The 27,725-nt window shown below is 42.9% G+C and overlaps 1 protein-coding gene across 4 annotated transcripts in view; it reads right to left on the minus strand.

The window, feature by feature from the left end:
* Positions 1–24,451: 24,451 nt before the first annotated feature.
* Positions 24,452–27,725, minus strand: part of cacna1g (calcium channel, voltage-dependent, T type, alpha 1G subunit) — a gene marked incomplete at its 5' end in the record, with an annotated part of 167,363 nt that continues 164,089 nt past the window's right edge. For all 4 annotated transcript variants that reach the window (XM_084077512.1, XM_084077509.1, XM_084077510.1 and 1 more), the window contains one exon: positions 24,452–26,474. In XM_084077512.1, the coding sequence (XP_083933638.1) occupies positions 25,410–26,474 (1,065 nt within the window). In that variant the 3' untranslated portion in view covers positions 24,452–25,409. The remainder of the gene's footprint in view (positions 26,475–27,725) is intronic.

A 27,725-nucleotide genomic window follows, 5' to 3' on the forward strand; every position in this document is an offset into this window, starting at 1 on the left:
CATGGCCAACTCTACACAGCCTTCTCCAGGGGAAAGAGAGCCAGCGCCGTCAAAGTTTTCATTGTGAACAATGATGAGGGAATTACTGACAACGTTGTTTATCCCGAACTCTTTTATTAATCCAAACATGCTCATTCAAACACTTTGCATGTGCTGCTACTCCCTGATTGCATAGTGACAAATGACCTTCATTCTTCAACATAATTGCCATTGCCTTTGTTTGTATTCTCCCCCCAATGCAACATACTGTACACCTGCTCCTGATTAATGCTTCACTGTTAATGTTATTCTGGATGTCATTTCATTTCACTGCTATTTTGCCTTTCTCACATTTACATGTTGCCACCAACACTGTCCGACATCACACCATGCCAATAAACCATGCTATCTAACAAACAATGCAATCTCATTTCAATCAACAACAACCCGCCTACATTCATACCCAATACTTCTCTTGCCTCAATCACATTACTCAACACTACTACTTCCTTGCACACTACATGTACACACCTACACAGTGCGACGTCGCGCGGACGCTAGATGTGAGGGCCGCGCAGCGGCCCGAACTTCTAGTACTATATAATTGACAAAAGCTCCGAAAGTTTGTGCGGGGTAAGCAAGCACAGGATCACTCCATTTGCCCCGAGATTTGCCACAGACTGTTGATCAGAGCTATGGCTATGTTTTAGGCAACTTACCCTACCTCGATCTATGATTGGACTCTCGGTTTGATTGATTATCTGATTTGCCTATCAGACCCTCAGCCTGATCTGGCAGGTTGCCATAGCAACCAGATACAGGAAGTCTGACCTCTTTATAACATGACCGAGGTTGGGAGGTTGGGAGGATGTGACTAGAGGCTATGGCCGCAAAGCAAATCGGGGAGGGAGGAGAGGGGAGGAGAGGAGCCGGGAGGAGAGGGGAGGCCAGAGAAGCCGGACTTCGCATGACGTGTGTGCAGACCTGGCCTATATATTAGGCCTATGATGATTGTATCAGACTGTTAGCCACACCATTGAAGGATGAGGAGGAAATTGACTATTTAGAAGGGATGACAGAGGAAATGTTTGGAGAGTTTGAAGCGGCCCTGACATCTGATGAGTTTTGGACCTCGGATCTAGGGGGTCATAGGCCATATAGGCCAGGTCTGACGTGTGTGCAGACATGGCTAGAGGTTAGGGCCGCAAAGCAAAGCAAAGCGGGGAGCCGAGGGGAGACGGACTTCGCATGACGTGTGTGCAGAGCTATAATTAGCCGTCATGGTTCATAAATATCTCTTACAGAGCATCTTACAGAGCCACGTCACATGTCATTATTGTCTCCGCCAGGAGACATTGTTTTCAATTTCCACATGTCAAGCTAACATTGGTCAAGCCTCACGTGACACGTGACAATACGGTGAAATAGTGTGATCTGATTGGCTAGTGACGTATAGCGGCCTATAAATACATGTGTCACTTTGAAAGAGTCTTAGCCTCTTTCAAAGTGAGGTAAGACAGGAATAATCACGAAATGGCGGATACTGTAACAATTGGATAGGACACTTACACAGACAGGACAGATAGGACACTTATACAGACAGGACGGATAAGACACTTATACAGACAGGACACTTACACAGACAGGACGGATAGAACACTTACATAGACAGGACGGATAGGACACTTATACAGACAGGACGGATAGGACACTTATACAGACAGGACACTTATACAGACAGGACGGATAGGACAGTTATACAGACGGATAGGACACTTGTGTCATGTTACTTTGACACAGTAACATGTTCTATTTTTTTTTGAAAGAATTAGAACATAAGAATTAGAACATTCCCAACATTCCCAACACAAGTCTGCTGGCGGAGACTTGTGCTCCGAGGAGCACTTTTTCTAGTTATTATTATTATTATTTTGTTTCGTAATGATGTGTTTTTGGGGCGGTGTAATCGCCCCCTATAAGTGAGGTTTGGACACTGACCAATCCTGCACCGTGATTGGCCAATAGTCTACAACGCAGTCTACAACCCTAACCCTTCCACAGTCAATGCAAATCAATACTTTTGCAAAGTTAGCCAATCACATTACATCTTGTGTCATCACCACTAGCTGTAATGTGTTTGGCTGACTTTGCAAATTCAGGACTGTGATTGGATAGCGAAACACATGACGCATGTGCAGCCCAATGAATAGCAGTATGGACTTAAAAAAAACACTTTTATGTTTTTTTTTAAGTGAATCACTTCCATCACTGTGATGACCACTGTGACCACACCGCCCACTTCACACTGGGTGTGATTTTTTATTTGTTAAACTAGATGTGAGGGCCGCAAAGCGGCCCTGACATCTAAGTTATTTAAACAACAGACAAATTGTGCAATGAAATAATTTGTCGTGTGTCGGTGAAATTAAGAGCAGACAAGACAAGACAAGTTCAAATTAAATGTATTTATTAATCAAGCATTAAGTTAAAAGTTAGAGAAATGTACTTAACAGAGATCTCTGGGCTCACACTAGCTTTCCTTATCATCAACAAATTGCATCGAGGTCACCTCACAAAGTCTGAGCCCTCCTATCTGTCACTAGAGCCCCTATATACTGAAATGTGTGATGGTCTTCAGGTTGGTAGAGACACCTCCTTCGTCTGCCCTTCGCCACCTGACTCAGCATTTCTCTTCAAACAATGTGGGGGGGGGGGGGGGGGGGGGGGATCCAACCTGCATCTTTCTAAGATTAGGGAAGGACATAATGAACAGAAACCACAAATGCAAACACATTTACAGACAGATGACCTCTCATCACTCCAACTGCCGGCCCATCTGACAGTTTAGATTTTTTCATTAGGACAGCAATTAAACAATAGTAATTCAAGCAATCGCATATTCTTATTATAATACAAACTAGTAATAACTAAAGCTTTAAAAGGATATCGTTTGCCATCAGATGTCAGACTTTTTGTTGTCTCCATCTATGGGTATCTCCATTTGGGAAGGCTGTGATCGAATAGGTCACTAAAGTCGGGACTGATGTCAGGATGTCATTTGTATATGTGAGGGAACTTAATTTAACAGACTAAACATCTTTTTTATTTTAAAAGAAAAACCTCTCTGTCACACTTATGCCAGTGTGCCAGCGGTGATCACCCTGGCCTCCCCTGTGCCAATGTTGGCACCCGTGCCTAAGGTTGCCTAACCCTGTGTTCAGCTAACCTCACAAAAATGTGCGTTTCATCAGAGAAAAATAAATTCTCCACAGCAGGATTCGAATCCGGAGGGCTAAATAGAAAGTGCTAGGTGTTTGAAATGTTGAATAAACATTCGATTTCCAACCATAACTGACACTCTGTTGTATCTTCTTAAATGTTCTGAGCTGTAGAAAATGTGACCTGAAGAGACTTAATGTGAAGTTTGCCCTGTTCACTTAGGGCAAAGTATGGTCTGGTCTAGTCAAGTCTGTAATCATCCAGGGGGAGTGGAGGGAACGGTGGAGCATCTTTGTGATGCAGTACTGTATGTGCAGTGCTTTCACTGGGGGCTTTTGGTAGGACAGAACACTTCCAGCCTGGACAGGTCCAAAGCGGGAGTCAACCAAGGGTTTATGCAGACATTCCCATGGTGCAGACTAATGGCCTGGACAGGGGGGTCAAAGTTCTTGTATGCCTCTTCAACCTTGAGCACCGAAAGGTCATGGAGAGGTCCAGCAAGAGCCTTGTACTGTAGAGTGTCATTCTGTAACACAGATGAGTGACACTAGTTGGTATACTCCACATGTTTTATACTTAATAACTCAACATGTAATAACATTGGGACATTATAATTTCAATATCACAATAATAATATTTGTTAGTGTTTATCATTTTAGAGTACAGTAGTACTAAAACAGTAGTACATATTTACATACCTAATTCATCCTTCTAAAGTTCTTGTCTTCGATGACTTGGTGATGGTCATTTGCCCGACTGGACCAGGTTTCAGCCCCTATGACTCTCAGGTCATGGACCTGGTGAGATGAAGGAGGAGCCCGGCCAGGAGGCCACCCACAGAGCCTAGTCCCTCCACGTGCCAGAGCCTCCCCGTGTTCAGGCAGAGTAGTTCCGGAGAAGCGGACTGAGTGGCCCTGTCTTTACCTATAGGACTGACCGTGGGTAGCTACCTGGGATGTAAGTTGGGGCTTGATCAACCCCGGCTGGGTCACCTGGGCGAGGGTGTATGTTGCGAGACCCGAAACACCCTATGACCCCAGGCTACAACACTGATGATACATCCCAGGTGCATCCATGTGATGTATTCTTAATTGTATGCACTTCATTTAGGAGAGAATATCTCAACTGTTCTTGGCTAATATGACCCCTGGGAACAACTTAGGAACTGTGACTAATTCTCTATCCGGGATGAAATACCCGAAAATGACCTCGCCCTCTTTTTAAATGACCATAACCGGTGCACTATACGTTTGAACCACATTTTGAGCTATGAATGCAAACTTGGTGTCTAAATCCTGTTTTTTGACAATTAGAAACATGTTTGAATGCTTATTTTTATGATTTAATCTAGAGGACACTAATTTGATTATCACAAATATGGCTACTATGTTATGAAACAACCAATGTATCTTACGATGTAATTTTATTGAAACAAGAATGATTTAACAGTAGAACTAATTCCTATGATGATAGGCATACAGCTACAGCTAATACAGTATGTTCAACAATGCTCAGCATACTATATAGTATACTATTCTATACACCATTGACTAGTATGATATCATACAGTACTAGTCACCAGCCACTGTCAGGATTCATCTACTCTGCTGTGGAAACCACGGCTCTTGCCGGCGTACAATATATGATGATAACCATATACTCCAATCTTTGGACATGGAAAATCCATCTTTTCAGGCTCCCAAGTAAGGGTGACCAGAGTTTCTTTGACATACCTGCACTCCTTTTCCCATAGTCAGGGAAGGCTGATGTTGGTCAAATAGTACCAGGTCCATTGAGAACCTTCCTCCCACCCAAGCTGCACTGATTGAGCATATCAGAACCTGGGAACCTTACTGGACCCATCTTGCAGATGCCAGTAAATCTTGCGCCATCCCCCTCCACTGTGGCTGCAAAAGTCATGTAGTGGACACAGCAAATGCTGCAAAACTGGAGTCTGCTGCATCTCTATATGTAGATGTTGTGTGATTAGGACATTAAAAACAGTCATCACCCGAGGAATCAAAAGGACACAACTGTGTGTGTGTGTGTGTGTGTGTGTGTGTGTGTGTGTGTGTGTGTGTGTGTGTGTGTGTGTGTGTGTGTGTGTGTGTGTGTGTGCGTGTGTGTGTGTGTGTGTGTGTGTGTGTGTGTGTGTGTGTGTGTGTGTGTGTGTGTGTGTGTGTGTGTGTGTGCGAGATAAAGTATGTATCAGTTATCGCAGAGCTGTTCTGTTGTTGTAGTAACACCAAGACACATTCCTAGCAACGATTTGTTGTTTAGCAATTCACTTTTCTGATTATAATTTGAACATATTGTTCAAGTTTCATACACCTTCTTTGACTATTATGATAGTATTCACTTTATGCTGAGCATTGATGTGCATACTGTACTGGTTGTTTCTGTGTCCTTTGGATTCTATAGTCATATTATGTTGTTTTGATAAAATTACATTGTTTTCTCCGGTTTGATCTTAACTCATTCCTACAACTACTGTATACACTCAGTCTGGATGAAACTTTATGTTACATAACATGTTTGGTATAGTGGCCATATTTTTAATAAGCAAGTTAATGTGCTCTACATGGATTCAATCATAAATATGAGCATTCCGATGCGTTTCTAAAGCTCAAAAAACATAAAGTAGACACCAAGTTTGCCAAAAATGTCACTAAGGTAAGTGAAACACATTTGCAAAACTAATATTTCTTTGAAATATGCAAAATAGAGGTCCATCCACATCCAGTCATAAAGATAAGCATTCCAACATGTTTCTAATTGTCAAAAGAAACATGATTTAGACACCAAGTTTTCTCATTTATAGCTCATTTGTTTCCAAAGCTTTAGCCAAAACCTTTTTCAGGTGGTGGCCATTTTCGATTTGGCTACAATGACGACCCAGAGCAATGCTGGCTCAGGTACCCTTGCTCAATCATTGGAGCATGCCCTGGGTTACATCAATTTAGGTGCTTCTACACTGATTCACACAACATTATCCCTATAGCCCTGGACTGTAACATGTTGGCAGTTTCTTTTGCATTTTTAGCTGTTCTGTCATAAAATATCAACTTAGAAATATTACACTTTACTATGTTTCCCTAAACATAAGTATTCTGAACATTTTGAGCTTCTCAGTAAATCTGTAGCTCCAACAGTTTAGCGGATAGAGCCATGTTGGAAGTAGTGCACCGGTTATGGTCATTTTAAAAAGGGCGTGGTCATTTTCGGGTATTTCATCCCGGACAAAGAATTAGTCACAGTTCATAAGTTGTTCCCTGGGGTCATATTAGCCAAGAACAGTTGAGATATTCTCTCCTAAATTAAGTGCATACATATCTTAGCCAGGTCCTAGAAAGTGAATGACCCCTGCTGGTGGAGCTTCCACACCACAAGTATATAGTTGTAAGGAGTTTACGGTTGTATGTCCCAGAAAGGTTTTAGTAGTCTTGCAACATACTTTTGTGAGACGTAGCTTTGATCTAAAAACAAATGACAGAAAATGCATTAAAAAACACATCATACATTCATTACATGTGGTGTTAATGACTGTAATGACTGTAGATCCTATTGCTTGCATGTTAGACTACAACTTTTACTTTGAAGGACAAAGACCATGTGCTTTGACACATGGTCACATGGCTTCGTTATTTTGATGAAAAAAGATGATTGACATTTTGAATAATAACCTTTTCAGGCTTTTAGAGTCCAGATGAATTAAGAAAAACAAAGACAAATAAAGACCTTTTTCCTTTGTCAGTCCCAAATCAAAAAAATGCCAAAATACTAATCAGAATATCAGATAATGGAGCATTTTCCTGATTTTTTGGTGGGCTAAAAAATTGGAAAAATGAAGCCATTATTTGATTTTATTCTGGGATGAAAAAATTGAAAAAAAAACATTTTCAGCTTTTCTCAGTGTCAGTCCCAAATCAAAATACGCCAAAATACTAAGCCGAATATCAGAAAAATGGAGCATTTTCCTGATTTTTTATAAGGCTAGAAAATTGAAAAAATTAAGCCATTATTAGATTTTTGGTCTGCGATGAAAAAAATGGCAAAATACTTTTTTAAGAGTTTTTTTCAGTGTCAGTCCCAAATCAAATCATGCCAAAATACTAATCAGAATATCAAAAATTGGAGCATTTTCCTGATTTTTTGGTGGGCTAGAAAATTGGAAAAATAAAGCCATTATTTGATTTTTGGTCTGGGATGAAAAAATACAAAAAACCTTTTTTAAGAGCTTTTTTACAGTGTCAGTTCCAAATCGAAAAAAGCAAAAATACTAATGAGAATATCAGAAAAATGGGCCATTTTCAAGATTTTAGGGGGGACAAGAAATTTTAAAAAATGAAGCAATGTTTTATTTAGGTTCTGAAACGAATATTGGTAAAATATACTTTTATACGCTTATTCCAATCGAAGAACAAATAATACATAAGATGCCCTGACTCCAAAAAAGCCCGGGGGATCTTAGTATAATCTGAGCTTCAAATTGGAAGTGAATATTAGAAAAATGGCGCAATATCTAATTTGGGGTATGAAAGGAAAATCAGTAAAATATTTTTCTAAAAAGTGAATTGGACTGAAATGTGCGATTATACTAAGATCCCCTGACCCATGTCCACAGTAAGGTGGATTTTTTGAACTGTGAATGGAGTTTCTAGGTGAAAGTGTTTTTTTGAGGTCCCAAAACCTTCCATCCGCCTCCATTCTAAATCTCTGAACTTTTAAAGGAGTACAATTCTAAAACTATGCAACATTTCAAAGATTCCTTTTCAGGCAAACATGTCCACAGTAAGACGAACATTTTAAAGTATGAATGAGGTTACTAGGCATAAGTATGTAGTTGTAAGCCTGCCTTTAAATGTCCATTGCCGCATCGACAATGAATGGGGCGCTTAAAGTTAAATATCTCCAAAACTACAAATGATTTCAAAATTAAAAATCTCAAGCATGCATGTCCACAGTAAGGTGGATTTTTTGAACTGTGAATGGAGTTTCTAGGTGAAAGTGTTTTTTTGAGGTCCCAAGACCTTCCATCCGCCTCCATTCTAAATCTCTGAACTTTTAAAGGAGTACAATTCTAAAACTATGCAACATTTCAAAGATTCCTTTTCAGGCAAACATGTCCACAGTAAGGGCGCGCTCTCACCAAAAGTTGGCTGGCTGCTGTTAAATGCAGGTTGTGCGCGGCCACAGTTTTTTGCAGCCAGCGGATTCTAAAAAAAACGCTGTGACGCACCTGTCACTCACATTCAAGACCGTCCCCGTAGCCCGCACCGCCACTAGACACTAGCCACTAGCCACTAGACAAAAAAATGTCTTTGCACTTTCACACTTGGGGTTGGTACATCTACATACACATTCAGATTTAAAATACTTACCCCATGGCCACGGATGTTACAATCATGTACGGGCCCTCATAAGTATCCGTATCTTCCGTATTGTTCAATAAAAAGCATTTTAATCCAATCAGTGGTCATTTTCTCCGTATGCTTTCAGCTGCGCGACCCTAGCGGTTGAGAGGTGTATTGCACTGTTGGTACATTATAACTCTATGGAAAAATGGCCACCAATCGATTAAAATGCTTTTTATTGAACAATACGGAAGATACGGGTACTTCTGAGGGCCCGTACATGATTGTAAAATCCGTGGCCATAGGGTAAGCACTTTATATTTTAAATCTGAATGTGTATGTAGATGTACGAACCCCAAGTGCACAAATCATAAAGTACTGGGTGAGATGCAACAGCTACAACCAGTTGGTCCACTGAGAGCACCATGTTGCTTCCTGAGTCTTGGGACGGTCCGCCTTCGACTCACCCGATTGGACAGAGGGGGAAAATCAGCTCCTGCCTCCAGCAGATGTATGCTTCTTCGTGCAGAGCGGATAAACGCAAGGTCTGCGCGACAAGCGGAAAAATCTGCTCTTGCGTGAATCCACGCATTTGCATTGACAAAGCATTGGCAGATTCTGCCCCAGAGGTAAAATAAAAGTGCGGTGGGAGCGCGCCCTAAGACGAACATTTTAAAGTATGAATGAGGTTACTAGGCATAAGTATGTAGTTGTAAGCCTGCCTTTAAATGTCCATTGCCGCATCGACAATGAATGGGGCGCTTAAAGTTAAATATCTCCAAAACTACAAATGATTTCAAAATAAAAAATCTCAAGCATGCATGTCCACAGTAAGGTGGATTTTTTGAAGTGTGAATGGAGTTTCTAGGTGAAAGTGTTTTTTTGAGGTCCCAAAACCTTCCATCCGCCTCCATTCTAAATCTCTGAACTTTTAAAGGAGTACAATTCTAAAACTATGCAACATTTCAAAGATTCCTTTTCAGGCAAACATGTCCACAGTAAGACGAACATTTTAAAGTATGAATGAGGTTACTAGGCATAAGTATGTAGTTGTAAGCCTGCCTTTAAATGTCCATTGCCGCATCGACAATGAATGGGGCGCTTAAAGTTAAATATCTCCAAAACTACAAATGATTTCAAAATAAAAAATCTCAAGCATGCATGTCCACAGTAAGGTGGATTTTTTGAACTGTGAATGGAGTTTCTAGGTGAAAGTGTTTTTTTGAGGTCCCTTAATCCTAACCCTAACCTTCCATCCGCCTCCATTCTAAATCTCTGAACTTTTAAAGGAGTACAATTCTAAAACTATGCAACATTTCAAAGATTCCTTTTCAGGCAAACATGTCCACAGTAAGACGAACATTTTAAAGTATGAATGAGGTTACTAGGCATAAGTATGTAGTTGTAAGCCTGCCTTTAAATGTCCATTTCCGCATCGACAATGAATGGGGCGCTTATAGTTAAATATCTCCAAAACTACAAATGATTTCAAAATAAAAAATCTCAAGCATGCATGTCCACAGTAAGGTGGATTTTTTGAACTGTGAATGGAGTTTCTAGGTGAAAGTGTGTTTTTGATGTCCCAAATTCTTCCATCGACCTCCATTATAAATCTCTGAGATGGCCGTCCCCTCTTTGGCGTTCTGACTGTGTCCACCTGATTAGAACAGAATAAATTAATATACACATCAAAGATTCATCAGGATACAAGTCTGAGATAATCAAAAAAGAAAAAAGAAATCAAACCTACCATTGATTAGTTCAGGCTGCGTTAGATTTATCTCCTGTTTGGCCCGGTAATGCTTTTGTGTCTATAACACGGTGTTGCGGGATTCCGAAGGTTCTATTGGAGGCTCAAAATCAAACCTACCTACCACTGTGCATGTTGTAGCTGCGCAGCTCAACCAAAGGGACTGGTGTCTAAAAAAAACGTATTGACAGGAAAATCGCGCAGAGGAAAAACTGTGAAATCGTTGCTGGGCGCAGCTGGGGCACCACGGCCACTGTGGCCGTGAAGGCATGTCATTATTTGAGGGGCACACGGCCAATGAGAGGGGCAACGACGGCCATGGCTGCCGGTAAATTTTTTTTTACCGAAACGAAAGTTAAATCCGCAAAAATCACTAAGTGAGGAGGCAAAAAAAAAAATCGTCCCCCCAAAAACCTGTTAGGAGTACGTTTCAGGCAATTTAGAGTTGATTGGTAGTACTTTGTAGTGACGATTTTTTTGGTCCCTAACATTCATCGAGCTCTGGCTATAAACACATTATAAACACATATCGATGACATAATGTATCAAAGGCGCCGCTACCTTCACACAGGGTGTGATTTTTTTTTCTACTTTTGAATTGGGATCCTGAAAAGTAACATTCGTATTTAATTTGAAATGCATTTAGTTATACTTATATTAACCTTATGAATTTAATTACAAATACATTGGACATAAAAAGACAATAGAATTGTAATACTAGTCATCAAGCTACTAATATAGACTGAAGTAATTAAAGCGGGTCATGTTTGCATGTTTGGAATTGTAACAGCTGAAATCAATAATATATCAGCATTCTGATATTAACCTGCGGGCCGCTTTAAAACTGCACCACTGGGGTTTCTTAGTTGTCTAATGTCTTGTATGCTCTTCAGCAGTGGTGGGAGAAGTAAGGCCCAGCATCCCTATTCTGGTGGCAAACATTTGTCAAGATTTACAATGTGTCGACGTGTTGTGAGCTTGTAGATTGACAATTCTTTGTGAAAAGATTTGGTGTAGATGGTAACAAGGCAAGGGGGAAAGTAAAGTTGCAACTTTACTAAGAATAGAGGGTTTAAGTGGTGAAGTTAATGTAGAAATACACTGTTTATCTAAATACTAAAAGGATAAGTATTTCCTTCTCATCGGAATGTTTTGTGTCTCTGTGGCTCAAGAGATGTGTCACTGTTTATGAACCAAAGAGTTTAAGGTTCAAAGCTCCTAAAGAACATTTTCATTGTCCATCTCAATCCTGAAAAGGTGGTTTAAGTATTATGTACTCAGTTGCATGGTTCATGCCACCATGGCTCAAGAGAAAACTCTGGGGTTTATAAACCGAAGGTTTAAGGTTCAAAACTCCTGGAGCACATTTTCACTGTCCATCTAACTTCTAAAAGGTGGTTTAAGTATTACGTTCTCTTTTGCGTTATCCATACCTGTGTGGCTCAAGAGATAAACACAGGGTCTGAAAGCAGAAGGTTTGGGGTTCAAGGCTGCTGAAGAACATTTTCACTGTCCATCTAAATTCTAAAAGGCGGGTTAAGGATGACGTTCCCAATTGTACTTACTATGCCAGCGTGGCTCAAGAGTTAAACACAGGGTCTGAATGCAGAAGGTTTGGGGTTCAAGGCTCCTGAAGATCATTTTCACTGTCCATCTAAATTCTAAAAAGCGGGTTAAGGATGACGTTCCCAATTGTACCTTCCATGCCAGCGTGGCTTAAAAGATAAATCAAAGGTTCACAAACTAAAGGTTCGAGGTTCAAAGCTCACTCAAAACAACTACTAAATAAAAACTAAAAGGGTAATACAATAAAAAAACAATGGAGCTGTGGTCAATACAAACTGGTGATGAAAAAAAACAATAAAAAAATGTCTTAAACAAATTCATGTGAAAAAAAACAGTGGCCATAAAATCACAAAAAATACTAGAATAAAAATCTTTAATTAATATGTAAATGTATTAAGCTCCTCCCCCTGGAGGTGGGCTCCCTCCATGCTCCTCCCTCTCCTACCGGAGCTAAAAGAGGGCGTGAGGAGGGAGGCGGCCTTCATCCATGGTTCTCGCCTTAAAAAGACCGAAAATTGAGATCTTCCCTGACCAAGATTCAAACCCACAACCATCCGCTTGTGAAGCCTATGCTTTACTCTTGCACCACCAGGCCTTTCACATTAATTAGGATTTTGAGGTTATATTTAAAGTTAAAGCGAGAGGTGACAGGTCAAAAGATGAAATCCACAGCAAACACCTCTACCCCTGACAGAATGACTGGATCTACTAGATACACCCTCTGATGATCAGGGAAAGGGTTCATTATGACACGACTGAGATTTAGGTTGTCTAAAACCACCAGAAAACGTTCACTCTGGCTGAGTCTGAACCCAGATTTACACTTTCATTGAAAGGAAACAGAGAGATGTTTCGTAATGTCATAAAAATTCATACCCTTTTTGTCATTTATAAATTCCTTAGTTTCAGATGATCAAAACTATAGCAGTTTTGGTGTTAAATCAAGTAGGCTACATTGTTCTCACTTTGGACGGGACATTAAAAAATATGTCTTAAGTTTTCAACTATAGTTCCTCAAACAGCGCTGTATTATGACCACAGATCCTCTATGATTAACTGAATTAAGTTTAAGAAAATACCACTTCGCACTCATGGCATGCAGCATATCAATCAAAACAATGATCAATTATAGGCCGAGCTCCATACTTCGTTTTGAGGTATTCTAGTGACTCAGGGATAACAAATTACATAAATTCAACCACTTAAATGTAATGTATTTATTGCAACAACCAACCAAGAGTGTTGCAAACAGCTGAGTTTGTAACAAAATGAGGAAACTCACACAAACAAAGAACGTTTAAATTATTTTATTAAACTATTAAACTTTTATTACATTTTTATTAACTTAACCCCATATGGGTAACCGGTGAGCCTCAGGGCTCAATACTAGTGTATTTTCTGTTTTGTGTTGTGTTATTATGAGGAAAGTTTTGACTGAAAATAGCCGATCGACAAGCTCACAACGTGTCGCAGTGAGCTTGTCGATCGGCTATTTTCTGCTAAAGCTATACCCACAATACGGATACTGGGGTGGTTAACAGTGCTTAAAGGGCACGACCACTTTGGTAGAGGTTTGGGTTGTGTAGTTACCTTGCCATGATGCATCTCCAAAAGGTGGGCAAGAAATCTAAAATAATTGCTCCATTGATAATAAAAAATTATGCTCCTCAATGAATTACATTGTAGGCTGAAACAGCTCTCAAAGTCACTCTTTTAGCACAAACGAACGCAAATAAAGTTGATTCAGACTATATAGAACATCACCAAACCCAGTACCGTTTGTTTTTTAAATGAAAATGCTAACATCCTGTTGATTTTGCTATTTTTATTAAAAAGAACTCGGACTGGATCCGCGGATCTGGATCTTCAAATAGTAAAATCAACAGGAAGTTGACATTTTTATTTAAAAAAAAAACAGTACTGGGTTTGGTGATGTTCTATATTGACTGAATCAGCTTTGTTTGTGTTCGTTTACGTGCTAAAAGAGTGACTTTGAGAGCCGTTTCACCGTACAATGTCAATGAGGAGCATATTTTGAATGATCAATTTCTATTCAATTATTATACAGCAATTATTTTAGATTTCTTGTTCACCTTTGGAGTTACATCATGACAAGGTAACTACACAACCCAAACCTCTACCACAGTGATCTTGTTCTTTAACAAGCAAAATCCAAAAGGCTGGAGTGCTCCCAGTGAGCTTCACGGTGAGAGAGAGAACAAGAATGAAGTCCAACCACCTCTTTTATAGAGGACAATCCAGGTGGGCCAGATCTCCACTGATGACACACTCCGCCCTCCAATCATTCTGACAAACATGACACATGGTTAGTAACCATGACAACCACACCAGTCACAAGAATTAAATATAAAAATAGATAGCTGTGCCGTGAACAATTTAGGCTGACAAGAACAAAGTATTTTTTTAACGACAGGACAGTATGGCATTTTGTTTATATAGTATTGTATGACTTCATTTTTTATGACACAGAACGAGTTTAGTATGACTTTTCTCATATACTATTGTGTCAATGTAGGAACTGAATTAATAACAAGCTAAAGTCCTTTTTGCATTAACTCCTCCAAGGAACAGGCCATATGGTGTAGTTGGCAGGGCTTTATTGAAGAAAAGGTGAAATTAAAAACAAACAATTAGACAAATAATCATACATTGATGATGACAATGAAGTGCACATTAGCATTCACACTGATTTACATGTCAACCTTAAAGTCACATCAGACAATGAGCATGAAACTGTCACTTTTACAAACTGTAATAAAAGTTATCCTTGCCTGAGCGTACATCTGTGCTGTGTACTCCTTTAAAAGTTCAGAGATTTATAATGGAGGTCGATGGAAGAATTTGGGACATCAAAAAAACACTTTCACCTAGAAACTTCATTCACAGTTCAAAAATTCCAACTTACTGTGGACATGCATGCTTGAGATTTTTTCTTTGAAATCAATTGTAGTTTGGGAGATATTTAACTTTAAGCACCCCATGCATTGTGGATGCGGCAAAGGGAAACGAGTACAGGCTACTAATCCTACATACTTACTGCTAGTAACCCCATTCATACTTTAAAATGTTCATCTTACTGTGGACATGTTTGCCTGAAAAGGAATCTTTGAAATGTTTAATAGTTTTAGAATTGTACTCCTTTAAAAGTTCAGAGATTTATAATGGAGGTCGATGGAAGAATTTGGGACCTCAAAAAAACACTTTCACCTAGAAACTCCATTCACAGTTCAAAAAATCCACCTTACTGTGGACATGCATGCTTGAGATTTTTTCTTTGAAATCATTTGTAGTTTGGGAGATATTTAACTTTAATTGCCCCATGCATTGTGGATGCGGCAAAGGGAAACGAGTACAGGCTACTAATCCTACATACTTACTGCTAGTAACCCCATTCATACTTTAAAATGTTCATCTTACTGTGGACATGTTTGCCTGAAAAGGAATCTTTGAAATGTTTAATAGTTTTAGAATTGTACTCCTTTAAAAGTTCAGAGATTTATAATGGAGGTCGATGGAAGAATTTGGGACATCAAAAAAACACTTTCACCTAGAAACTCCATTCACAGTTCAAAAATTCCACCTTACTGTGGACATGCATGCTTGAGATTTTTTCTTTGAAATCATTTGTAGTTTGGGAGATATTTAACTTTAATTGCCCCATGCATTGTGGATGCGGCAAAGGGAAACGAGTACAGGCTACTAATCCTACATACTTACTGCTAGTAACCCCATTCATACTTTAAAATGTTCATCTTACTGTGGACATGTTTGCCTGAAAAGGAATCTTTGAAATGTTGCATAGTTTTAGAATTGTACTCCTTTAAAAGTTCAGAGATTTAGAATGGAGGCGGATGGAAGGTTTTGGGACCTCAAAAAAACACTTTCACCTAGAAACTCCATTCACAGTTCAAAAAATCCACCTTACTGTGGACATGCATGCTTGAGATTTTTTCTTTGAAATCATTTGTAGTTTGGGAGATATTTAACTTTAAGCGCTCCATACATTGTGGATGCGGCAAAGGGAAACGAGTACAGGCTACTAATCCTACATACTGTACTTACTGCTAGTAACCCCATTCATACTTTAAAATGTTCATCTTACTGTGGACATGTTTGCCTGAAAAGGAATCTTTGAAATGTTTAATAGTTTTAGAATTGTACTCCTTTAAAAGTTCAGAGATTTATAATGGAGGTCGATGGAAGAATTTGGGACCTCAAAAAAACACTTTCACCTAGAAACTCCATTCACAGTTCAAAAAATCCACCTTACTGTGGACATGCATGCTTGAGATTTTTTCTTTGAAATCATTTGTAGTTTGGGAGATATTTAACTTTAATCGCCCAATGTATTGTCGATGCGGCAATGGACATTTAAAAGGAAACGAGTACAGGCTACTAATCTAGGGGTAAGTATGTAGGACTAGTTGAATGTCCCCCTCTCATATATCCAGCAATACAGCAATACAGCAGAAGGACAAGACTCAAAGTCCAGAGATAGCAACAATGATCACTTAAAATGTATTTCTGTAAAACATTAGCTGGGAAGAGTTCTTTCAGACATAACCCCCCACTTTTAACTATCAGGAAACAGGGGAGGGACGCAGTCCCCCCGATGGTCCACCGTGAACGTTGATGGCATGGGACTTGAACCTATACATTGTCTGTAGCAGAGGCAACTGATCAAGATCAAGATAAACGGAACCCTGAAAGATTAAATAAACAAAAACAACATGACTACAAAATGTACATTTGAACAAACCTTCTTCTTCTTCTTTCGTGTATCATCGTCATATGTCCAGCTCAGTGTCGCAAAGCCACGCCAATGTCTCTGGTCCCACTTGGAAGAGGCCGTCCTCTGAAGGAGGTCTGTACAGAGGACAGGTGGTGATGATGTGGTCGGCAGTCTGCTCAGGCTCGCCACACTCGCATACTGCGCTGTCTGTCAGGCCCCACTTCTTCATGGGCGACTTGAACCGGCCAACCCCAGTACGGAGGCGGTTCAGCAGTGTCCACTGCCGGCGTGGTAGGTGTTCTCCTTGGACTCCATCCCCAGGGTCTAGGATGTGATGGTGCATCCGTGACGGCTCAGCCGACTCCCACTCCCGTCTCCAGGCATTTTCCAGCCATGCTCTTACAGACATGTCCTCAGGGATGGTTCCAAGCATCTGTTGTGCTGTCCTGCTGAAGGGGTGGCGGGACTTCAGCCTGCTTGGGGGCACTGCCTTAGTTGTTGTTTCGTGCAGGATATGCCAGTCATGTTCGTTGGCTTTCCTAGCAAGCGCGAGGGTAGCGGCCTCTCGTCTTAGGCTGGCTGGGGCAATTCCCGCTAGGACTGACAGGTAGGGCACAGGGGTGGGTTTTAGACAGCCTGTTATGATCCGAAGGGCATTGTTGATAACAGGATCAACCTTCTTCACATGCGTGCTTCTACTCCAGACTGGGGCACAGTATTCTGCGGCAGAGAACACCAGGGCTTGCGTAGAGATGCGCAGTGTCCTGGCAGAGGCACCCCAGGTTGTGCCAGCGAGGCGGCGGATAAGTGAGACCCTAGATGTTACTTTGGCTCTGACGTCTTCCAGGTGTTGTTTGTAGGACAGCGTCCTGTCCAGCCGAACCCCGAGGTACTTGGGGGCTTGTTGGTGTTCCAGATGATGGTTATCGACGGACACCGACAGTTCCCTCTTTGCCTCTTTGTTGCAGAGGTGGTATGCGGCCGCCAAAGTCTTCCCCATACTCAGCTGCAGACGCCACTTGCGCAGATAGTCAGCCAAGATGCCCATGTCCTGATTGAGACCCTCTTCCACCGCTGGCCACGTTGGTTGACGCAGCATGATGGCCAGATCATCTGCATAACCGTATTGCCTGGATAATGTCTCCGGGAGGTCGTGGATATAGATGTTAAAGAGCAGTGGTGAGAGGACAGACCCCTGTGGCACCCCGTTTCTCAACCTTCTCAGTCTGCTTCGTTGGTCATCGCTGGTCCGAAGGGTGAAGCTGCGGTTTGACAGCATCTCCATTATGAACCTCACCATGTGCCGGTCCGGGATGGTCCTCAGGAGCTTCAGGTGAAGTCCACGGTGCCAGACGGTGTCATAAGCGGCCGTTAGGTCAAGCAACACAACTCCAGCCTTCTCGTTGGCCTGAAAGCTGTCCTCGATGTCCTGGGTGAGCAGGGTTACTTGGTCTACTGTTGACCTGCCCCGTCTGAAACCGGCCTGTTCCTTTGGAAGCTGTGGGTCCACTACTGGCTCTATGCGACTGAGGATCATCCTCTCCAGGGTCTTAAATGGGACGCAGAGCAGCGAGATGGGTCTGTAGGCCTTAGGGTCATCCGCAGGTTTGCCTGGTTTCAGCAGGGCGATCACAGTGGCACGGCGCCAGGTCTTAGGCAGTTTGGACCTCTGAAAGCAGGAGTTGAAAAAGGAGCATAGCCAGGCTGATGTTGTTTCACTCTGGTGGATCAGGAACTCTGGGTGGATGTTGTCATGCCCTGGGGACTTGCCTTGCCTAAGGTTGCCGATAGCCGCCCTAAGTTCGGCAGTGGTGAAGTCTCTGGACATGTCGGCATCAACACTGGGTGCCCTAGAGAGCGAGGACACCTCGCTCAATATTAGGCGGGCAAAGTTCTTGTCTGCGCCTTGGAACTGGCTGCTCTTCAGTAGCTGGGCTGCAATAGCATTTGCTGTCACAGGGCACTTGGAGGGTGTTGTTTTCCTGCCAGTGAGCTGGTTCAGGATCTGCCATGCCTTACGGCTGGAGTGGGTGAAATCAATTGCTTCAACTGTTTCAGTCCATCTGTCCCTTCGGGTGGCGTCCAGCTTGTGGAGTAGTGCTGTTGCTGTTGCGTCCACGTCCTGCCTCGAGCCAGCCTGCTGATGTTCATGCAGGAGTTGGTTGCATTCTTCGTCCCAACCCGGGATGTAGCTTGCGTTGTAGCCACGGGGGATGGTCTTTTTTGCTGCACTTAGGAGCACTTTACAGTAGGCTGCATATGCTGCGTCCACGTCAGTGAAGCCTGGGTCCGGGAGACTGGCTGATGTTCTCTCTGTCTCCGCGGTGAATGCCTGCCAGTTGGCCTTCCGGAAGTTCCACCTACGGACAGGTTTACCCTCCACCGGCTGAACCAGTGAGGGGACTTTGATGACAGATGGTCGGTGGTGTGAACGGGGGAATCTATCGATGACCTGTCTCTCCGGAACTGGGTCTCCATTGCGGCATACAGCAAATGCGAGATCTGGGTTGGTGAAGGTGTTCCATCTCGAAGAGTGGAAACTTGGTGGCTCTTTGGGGTCGAACAGGAGCTGGGCGTTGGCATTGGAGGCCCACTCACACAGCGTTTCTCCATCAGATGTTGTGTGGGAGTATCCCCAGTCAGTGTGCTGGCAGTTGAAGTCCCCTGCGTAGATGGCGGGTGCCTGGACAAGCGGGAGGGCCGACACAGTCAGTGTAGATGGAGGGGGCTTGTATACATTTACAACCGATGTTGCCTGTATCCTAGTGGACAGCCACTCGACACTGGCGCCTGGTGGAGATTGGCCAGAGGCTGTCCACCCAAGATCAGACCTCACAAAGGTCGCAATCCCGTGCCTTCTGCTGAGGATGGAACCAGCGAGGTGGAACCCGGGCAGCTTGAGGATGTCTTCAGCCATACAGTGGGTTTCCTGTAGAAGGACGGCTGCAACCTTGTGGGAGTCGGCGAGATGGTGTATGATCTCGAGTTTGGCATTGGTGAGGCCCTCGACGTTTAGCTGGAGCACTGCCAGCCCTTGGTGATCGATGGTCGGGATGGACCCCCGTCCTGGCTTGGACTTGCATCCCCCCGGCATTTCACACCTTGGTCTGTCAGCTTGGCGATGATTGGTTGGCGACATTGGTTTCCCGAGCTGGTCTCTCACCATTTCTCGGTACTTGCAGGGAAGGCCACGTGGAGGCTGTCGTCTTCAACAAACCTGATACATGCCTTTAAAATAAGATTTTCCTTTTTTTTTCCTTTTACATTTTGTCACCTTGCCAGCCCCATTTTGTCACTGATCTAGAGCCCCCCGTATGCATTATTCCCTCTTCTTTCTGAGTCGTTGTCATCTACCGCAATTCCTCTGCAACAAAACTTTTTGAGGGGCACAGTGAACAATCTTTCGCAGCCGTTCTCACATGCAGTGATGTGGCCTTGGAAAGGAGCTTAACGCTGTCCCGAGAGTTATCTTATCCATCTGTCGTCCACAGCGGTGACTCTGTACTGGGGTGAGCCTGTAGAAAGAACGAGGCGATGTGAAGAGGAACGGCGACAAGGGGAGAAGACGACAGGAAGGCAGGTGAGATAGCATCAGCGGGTGCTCCCTCACACTGCCTCCCATGTGTACAGTAGAGGAAGAGCCGAGAGCGCTGCCGCACACACCCGCAAGCAGCCAAAAAGACCACACACCAAGTACAGTACCCAGCCCTGAATAATTCATGAATGCCCATAGTTTAAAGAGATAAACAATGCTCCAATGCTCCCACAAGTGTTGGAAGTTTTGATACTCACATAATGTACTTAATTTGCAATTCAAACATCATGAGTTTGCCATGAAACTGTTCTACTACTATTAATAGATGGTACACTGAGCAGTATTGCCAACTGCTTGGCACCAGTGCTTTGCAGACCCATTATCAAAGAGCCATTCTCATTGGCTTTCATCCATGTCAAATCTCTCTCTCTCTCTCTCTCTCTCTCTCTCTCTCTCTCTCTCTCTCTCTCTCTCTCTCTCTCTCTCTCTCTCACACACACACACACACACACACACACACACACACACACACACACACACACACACACACACACACACACACCTTGTCTGTAAGTAGTAGTTTAAAACAATATAGAGGGTTTAAAGGGTTATAATGCTAATAAAGTGGGAATATGGGATTTCTTGTGGGAAACTGCTGTTTGAATTTTCAAAGACAAACTCATCCTGGGTTTCAAAATGACAGCTTAATTGCAGCCTTATCTTTATCTGAGTGCTGGGAGCTTTGAGGACGTGCCTAAAAGCATGTCTCTCTATGTCCCTTGTGTCTCGTAATATAGTTAAAATCGGTCAGGACATGATGTTTTCTTCAACAGGAGACGCACCACCCTATACGTGTCACAGCTTTCCACTGTGTGTGTGCTGACATGGTGACATCATCTTCGCATTTGATAATGGCATGTTAACCGCTATGTCTCGCGAGGTGACTGGCAGCCTCTGGAGGTTTACTTTGCTATTTTACTGCACAACACACACAGACCTGTCACCCACATGCTGGGAGAAGCCTGTCCCTATTTTAGACATGTGATTATAGACAAACATTTTCAGAAATAACCAAAAATTGCCTTTCTTCATGCTTGCAACATGTGAGCTTGTAGACTATTTTTGCTACAACATACAGTAGCTGGCACAGAAATAGAATTCGTTAAGCTTCTTACCTTTTAAAAGTGCATCGCAAGCGGTCTGTTGTGGTGCAGCTCCATTATGATGCTATGCTAGTGTCAAGCACTGGTCTTGGAAAGCCTGGTGATGCAAGTGATGTTCTGCTAGCTTGCTATGTTGGTAACCATCTAACCAGACACAGTAAAAGTATGTCGGTCGATACAGTATTTTTGCAAAGTGTCGGACTCAAAGAACAAAGCTGTTGTTGTCACAATAGTTTTGAAATGTCTAGTGCAGTTGTGTGACGTCATCCTCTGAGTTGTTGCGTGCAACCTGCAAAACATGTAGGTAGGAAATTGAGCAGAAACTTCCTCCACCACCTACTGTTCTCTTCATTCGGCCTACTAGTCCTACATTATCGCGATTTGATGCTTCTCTGTTCAAAATATATAGTGTCCACCCATTGTGATCCCACCCCCTATACATTGTCCATTCAATCACCCAGACCCTGAGTCTGTGAATTCTGCACTCATAGTACACTATCCAGACCTGATCTTCCCTAGTGACATCCACAGCATTTAGACATCTCCTGGCTGCTTCCAGCACCATCTTTATTCTCTCCGGCTTCCTTGACATTTCCACAGCACAATTGATTACCTTCAATGCTAGGAATGCTAGGAATCGTGTAATTGTCCATACAGATGTCGTCATGCCCTTTCCCTTTTTGCTCCTGTTCTCTTTGTTCTACCACTCTATTATCAGTGTGCCCCTCCACTCTCTTTACAGCCTCAAGACATTTCCCTAATTTCTGTGTACCTTTACCTCCTTGATTTTCCTTGGACAATGGGCTGCATAATGTTCTCCTACACAATGCAGACACTGTACCATGTTCTCTTTCTTTAGTCTTCACCGCGTCACCCGAGCACGTGCCCGTACCCTTGACAACAATAGCATCTTAGTGGTGCTCTTTCATAAGGCCTGACACGATAGCTACAGTAGTATTCTCTACCTACACTCGTTCTGATACCACATCCCCTTCAAATGTCAAACGTCACACACTGACTTACTGTCCTCCCGTTTCCCCTCCCTAAACCGTATCAGCCTGCTTGCCCCACATACTCACAAGTGGCACACCACTTATCACTCCTTCGTCTTCTTCCTTCGTCTTCTTCCTAGGTGAAAGTAAATGACTGACGTTTCCATCTTGCGATGAGATCGCAAGATCGATATGTCAGTCATTTATTTTTGTACTTGCACCTGAATAAAAGGCTTAACCTGTCCGAGCTGCTCCAGTGTCGATTCTGTAATCACCATCTCACTCCTGGTAGAGAACGGGGTAAGATAAGCCACTTTTTCCTTCAGTTGTCCTGGAAGCAAGGCAAAATTAGCTGTAAAATCTAAACAGCTACCCTTATTTCAGGATGTCCTTATTATGAGTAAGCATCTATGACAAACGGTCATAAAAAATATGACTTATTAAAAAAAAGTGGTCATGTGGCTCAAATTGCCCCAGATTAGGGGTAAATTGATCCAAGTCAAGGGGTAAGTTACTTGACCCACATGATATTTAAAATGTTCAAGTTCAAACTTTTTAAATTTGAGTAGCACAGAATTAATGAAAAATATGAATAGCGATTAATATTAGGATAATTGGCTCAATTTACCCCGGGGCATTTGGTTAGTTTTTCCCCACAGCCACCATTTTAGACAACATTAATAATACTTCAGACAATTTCTTTGCTAAATTATTCACATGGTTTTATCCATGAGTGTCTATAGGTTGTGGGTTGTATACACAGGACTTTTATGTTGTCCTATGGGCCTAAAAATGTTCTCCCACATGGCTTTGCAGTAAAACAAAAGTAAACTACAATGTGCTCCTCGGAGCACAGGTCTCCGCCAATGTGTATATTATTGTGTATACAGTTGGTGACCATCGACATTGTCACATTTCCTTTGGCCGTTCTCACATTTCACGCGTGTCACGCAGGACTTGTGTGATTTCCACTCTGTACATACAGCATGTATATAGTACATATACATAAGGTATAGATGACTAGATTATGACTAATCTACTGATTCGTTAAGCTTCTTACCTTTTAAAAGTGCATCGCAAACGGTCTGTTGTGGTGCAGCTCCATTATGATGCTATGCTAGTGTCAAGCACTGGTCTTGGAAAGCCTGGTGATGCGAGGTTTAGCACTCTTCTGCTAGCTTGCTATGTTGGTAACCATCTAACCAGACACAGTAAAAGTATGTCGTTCGAAACAGTATTTTTGCAAAGTGTCGGACTCAAAGAACAAAGCTGTTGTTGTCACAATAGTTTTGAAATGTCTAGTGAAGTTGTGTGACGTCATCCTCTGAGTCGTTGCGTGCAACCTGCAAAACATGTCGGTAGGAATTTGAGCAGAAACTTCCTCTTCCTCTTCTATTGGGGTGGGTCGACTTACCCACTGGGTCATCTTACCCAGTTCTCCCCTAATCCTTAATGAATTTATTCTGCCAATTCTTTTCACCACAAACTTTGCTACCACTAGCACATCTTTTTTTTTTTTTTTTTTTTTTACAGCTCCTGGTATTGATGTTTTCTTGTCTATTGTATGTCTTTATATGTCTTGATAAATGGAATACATACAGCAGGACCACAATGGAAACAAGCCCTCAGGGCTTTTTGTGTTATCCTTTTAGCATTATTGTATAATAACTGTACATCTGTACTTTTTGCAAACTGCTAATAAAGTATTCAATCAATCAATAAATCAATCAAGAGCAGCAGTGTTAGTGACAGTTGGGTGCTGCCACATCCATGTGGACAACAGTGTGACATGTGGCTGCTGGTGTACTGCAGCTGGCGTAATTATTTTTAACCACTTAAACCCTAGCATCCCTATTCTGGGCATATGTCATAATAGGCAAACATTCAGTGGAAATAGCCGATCTGTAGATAAGCTATTTTCGGCGAAGAGAATTGGTATTGAGCGAAAAAAGTGAGTGGGCCAAGTATAGACCACTGGGGGACCCGATCAACAAAGTACAGTATATAGATTTTAAGTGGTTAACACATGCTTCAATGTGTTAAATAAAACAGCATACTTTGTTTGCAACAATAAAACACCACATTCTACTGTTTGTGCTTAAAAATCCAAGCTCAGTTTAATGACTTGTTTTTTTTATATATATATATTATTCCTACAAATACATGGTTCTCAGCACTTTGAAAAATGTTCACTTTCCTTGGTAAATCAAGAAAGCTAGAAATATCCTACAGTGAAAAAAAATGACAAAAACAACAAACAAAAACTGTCCAAACAAACAGGGGGAAAGAAATCACAAAAAAAGAAGACAGGAAAATAAAAATATAATGAAAACAAATTTCTCTACATCCTGTACAAACACTATGGCCCAATAATTTAAGAAAATAGTGTCTCTAAAACGTTCATATTGCTTTGTACCACTGTTGCCCTTCAACTGGGCGCAGTCCACCCTGTGCAACACAGAGCGGTTCTGATGGCGGCCAATGGGGGGGGGGGGGAGCTGCCGCCCCTAAATCCCACCACCACTGAATATCCACTCAGAGGTCATAGGGTCAACCTGCAGCCAGCGGCGTGCAGGAACAGTAGAAGAAGAAACAGTCAAGGTTGTTGTCTCGTTTCGTCTTCAGTTCACTGTGTTTTTTTTCTTTTCTCATGTTCTCGTTGTTTTTGGCAGTAACAATACAAAGACAAAGGGATGGTCACACTACTACAGTACTGCACTCCTTATGAAACCAAGGATGTTTTTTACTGTTTGTTGTAGCTTTACCATGTTTTACTCTCTACAGCATTATTACTAGGACTATCACCACCACGGATACACCAAGTGCATCAGTGTGTCTGAGTGTGTGTGTGTGTGTGTGTGTGTGTGTGTGTGTGTGTGTGTGTGTGTGTGTGTTACAGTATGTGTGCGTTTTGGTGTGCGAGGAGGGTCGTTCATCCAGCGGGGGGGGGTGTGTGTGTGTGTGTGTGTGTGTGTGTGTGTGTGTGTGTGTGTGTGTGTGTGTGTGTGTGTGTGTGTGTGTGTGTGTGTGTGTGTGTGTGTGTGTGTGTGTGTGTGTGTGTGTGTGTGTGATTTGTTCTTTTGCTCTTGTTTCAGTGTTCAGTGCTCAGAGCTTGTCTTCTCAAAGGAGAAGGTGGGAAGAGTCAATAGCTTGGGGTTGGTGTTGGGGTTTGGCGATCCTCCGTCTGGGCCCACCACGCCTTCTCCCACCCCCAGATCAAAGGAATCCTTTGAGTCGCTGGAGGGGGCTCGTCTCCTCAGGCAGGTGTCCCGGCTGGGCAGGGTGGGGGACATTCCCAAACCCCCCAGGCCTATGCTCCCGAGGCCCCCCAGGGCCGGGTGTAGCCCGGGCTGGGCTTCCAGTCCATCGGGGGGGTCCACAGAGATACAAGGGGGGCTCATTTTCTTCTTGCGTCGGGGGGAGGACAGGGTGGTCTGTGTCGGGGTCTGGCTCTGGATCTGCAGGCTGTCGGCCCGCGACACGAAGCCGGACGATGTGGAGGTGGTGCTCCGCTGCGGGCTGGACTCCACCGAGGAGCACACCTCCACGGAGTGGCGCCGCGGATCGTCCAGCCACGAGGACGGGCGTGGGCGGGGCAGGAGGGCGTTCCGGCCCTGTGTGTCGGCGCTGTGGAACCTCTTCAGCTGCCTCAGGAATGGGCTTCGACCCTGGCGGGGCCCCTGGTAACCCTCGGTGTCGCCGCCGCCAACGCCCAGCTCCAAACCCGGCCCTTCCACCCCGATGGCGTCGTCGCTGCTGACCAGCGCCGCCCCGGTGATGAGAGACACTTCCTGGTCCGCCGACGCCTCCTCCTGTCTGTGCGATCGGGCCGGCGGGAGGGGAGGGGGCGAGGAGGAGTCGGAGGAGGAACCGGAAGAGGAAGCGGAGTGGGAGGCGCATTGGTACTGGTCGTAATGATGGGGTTGCTGCGTGTGCACGCTGTCTGGGCGCGGCGGTTTCGGGGAGGCGCCCGGGGTTGCAGGGACCAAGCGGAGAGCCGGGTGCTGATGGAGGGAGCTGGGGGAGGTGGGGGAAGAGGAGGAGGAGGAGGACGAGGACGAGAACGACGGAGGGAGGCCCAGAGAGGCTACATTCAGGAGCCCCTCGTTGCTTTCCTCTCCTCCTGAACACAGGGCCTCCTGAGAGTCAGTAGACACAGCAGCCTTGGGCAGGAGGATGTTGTTCAGGCAGGATGGAGGAGGAGGGAATGAGAGGGAGGGTGGAGGAGATGTAGACGGAGAGCAGGGGTTTGGGGGAAGGGGGGATGGAGGAGATGAGAGGGGGAGACTAGTTAGTATGAGGTGGTGACCTGGTGAGGATGACCGAGTTGGAGGGTCAGAGTTCACAGTCTGACCAGCACACGTTCCCCCAGTGTCCCCTCTGTGAAAGTTTACTTTGTGACTGCACCGTATTCCATGACAATCACACATCATAGAATGGACTAAACCGGTGGTTTTCATTGGTGGCACACCCACGGGCAAGTAAAAATCCAGGCACAGCTGTATGTACAGTATAACTAAAATAGACGATTTTAACGCTTGTTGTGAGTCTGCAGATCTGCTATTTTGGTATTTTTTAAAGATTCCTGATTTTTATTATTATAATGAATTCAAAATATATTAAAATTTAAAGTCATACTGTGTAACATTGATTTGAGTCGATGTTTTGTGACACCTCTGGCTCTGGTAGCTCCGTCATTACTAAACGTCATTACTGCGTCTGTCTATGGTCTATTAGAGCTGAGAATTCCAGAATGAAAATAAATCCACAGAAATAGCGCTCCAAACTGAATCCTGAGTCCTAGCACCAAGTATATTGTGGAAAGTAACAACAATGTTGTCAGAAACGGTATGCATTAACTTTAAATCAATTAATATATTTCTGTATCAATTTGAGTGTCTAAGGCAGACCCTCGCCACTAAAATGTAAAAAAGAAAAAAAAAAAGATTTATGTGGAATGGTCCAAAAATATACCAGTGACATATTATATCAAAAATAACTTTTATATAAATGAAAAAGCTACACAGTATGACTTGAACATTTTCGCCCCAAAATAGAAATGCCAGGTTGAAAGTGCTTAATTTCTTTCTTAGGGTATAAAATTATATATTATTATATATATAAGTATTATATATATTGTATTGGGATAGAGTGCACACATGATAGTACAAATATAGTAAATACAAAATAATAATTCCTAACTTTTTAACAGTTGTACATATTGCAATATTAAAGTTTGGTTGTCACGAAATCCCAAGGCACACCTGGACTTGTCCCAGTCAATGTTAATTCCGTCGACTAAAACTATGACGGAAAAAATGGTGGTCGACTACCTTTTTTTAGTGACGAAAACGTAATAAAAACTAAATAAAAGTTAAGGGTATGATGACAAAAACTATGACTAAATATAACGT

The sequence above is a fragment of the Gymnoscopelus microlampas genome (genome assembly GCF_963454915.1).
Source record: "Gymnoscopelus microlampas genome assembly, chromosome: 14".
Lineage (NCBI taxonomy): Eukaryota > Metazoa > Chordata > Actinopteri > Myctophiformes > Myctophidae > Gymnoscopelus > Gymnoscopelus microlampas.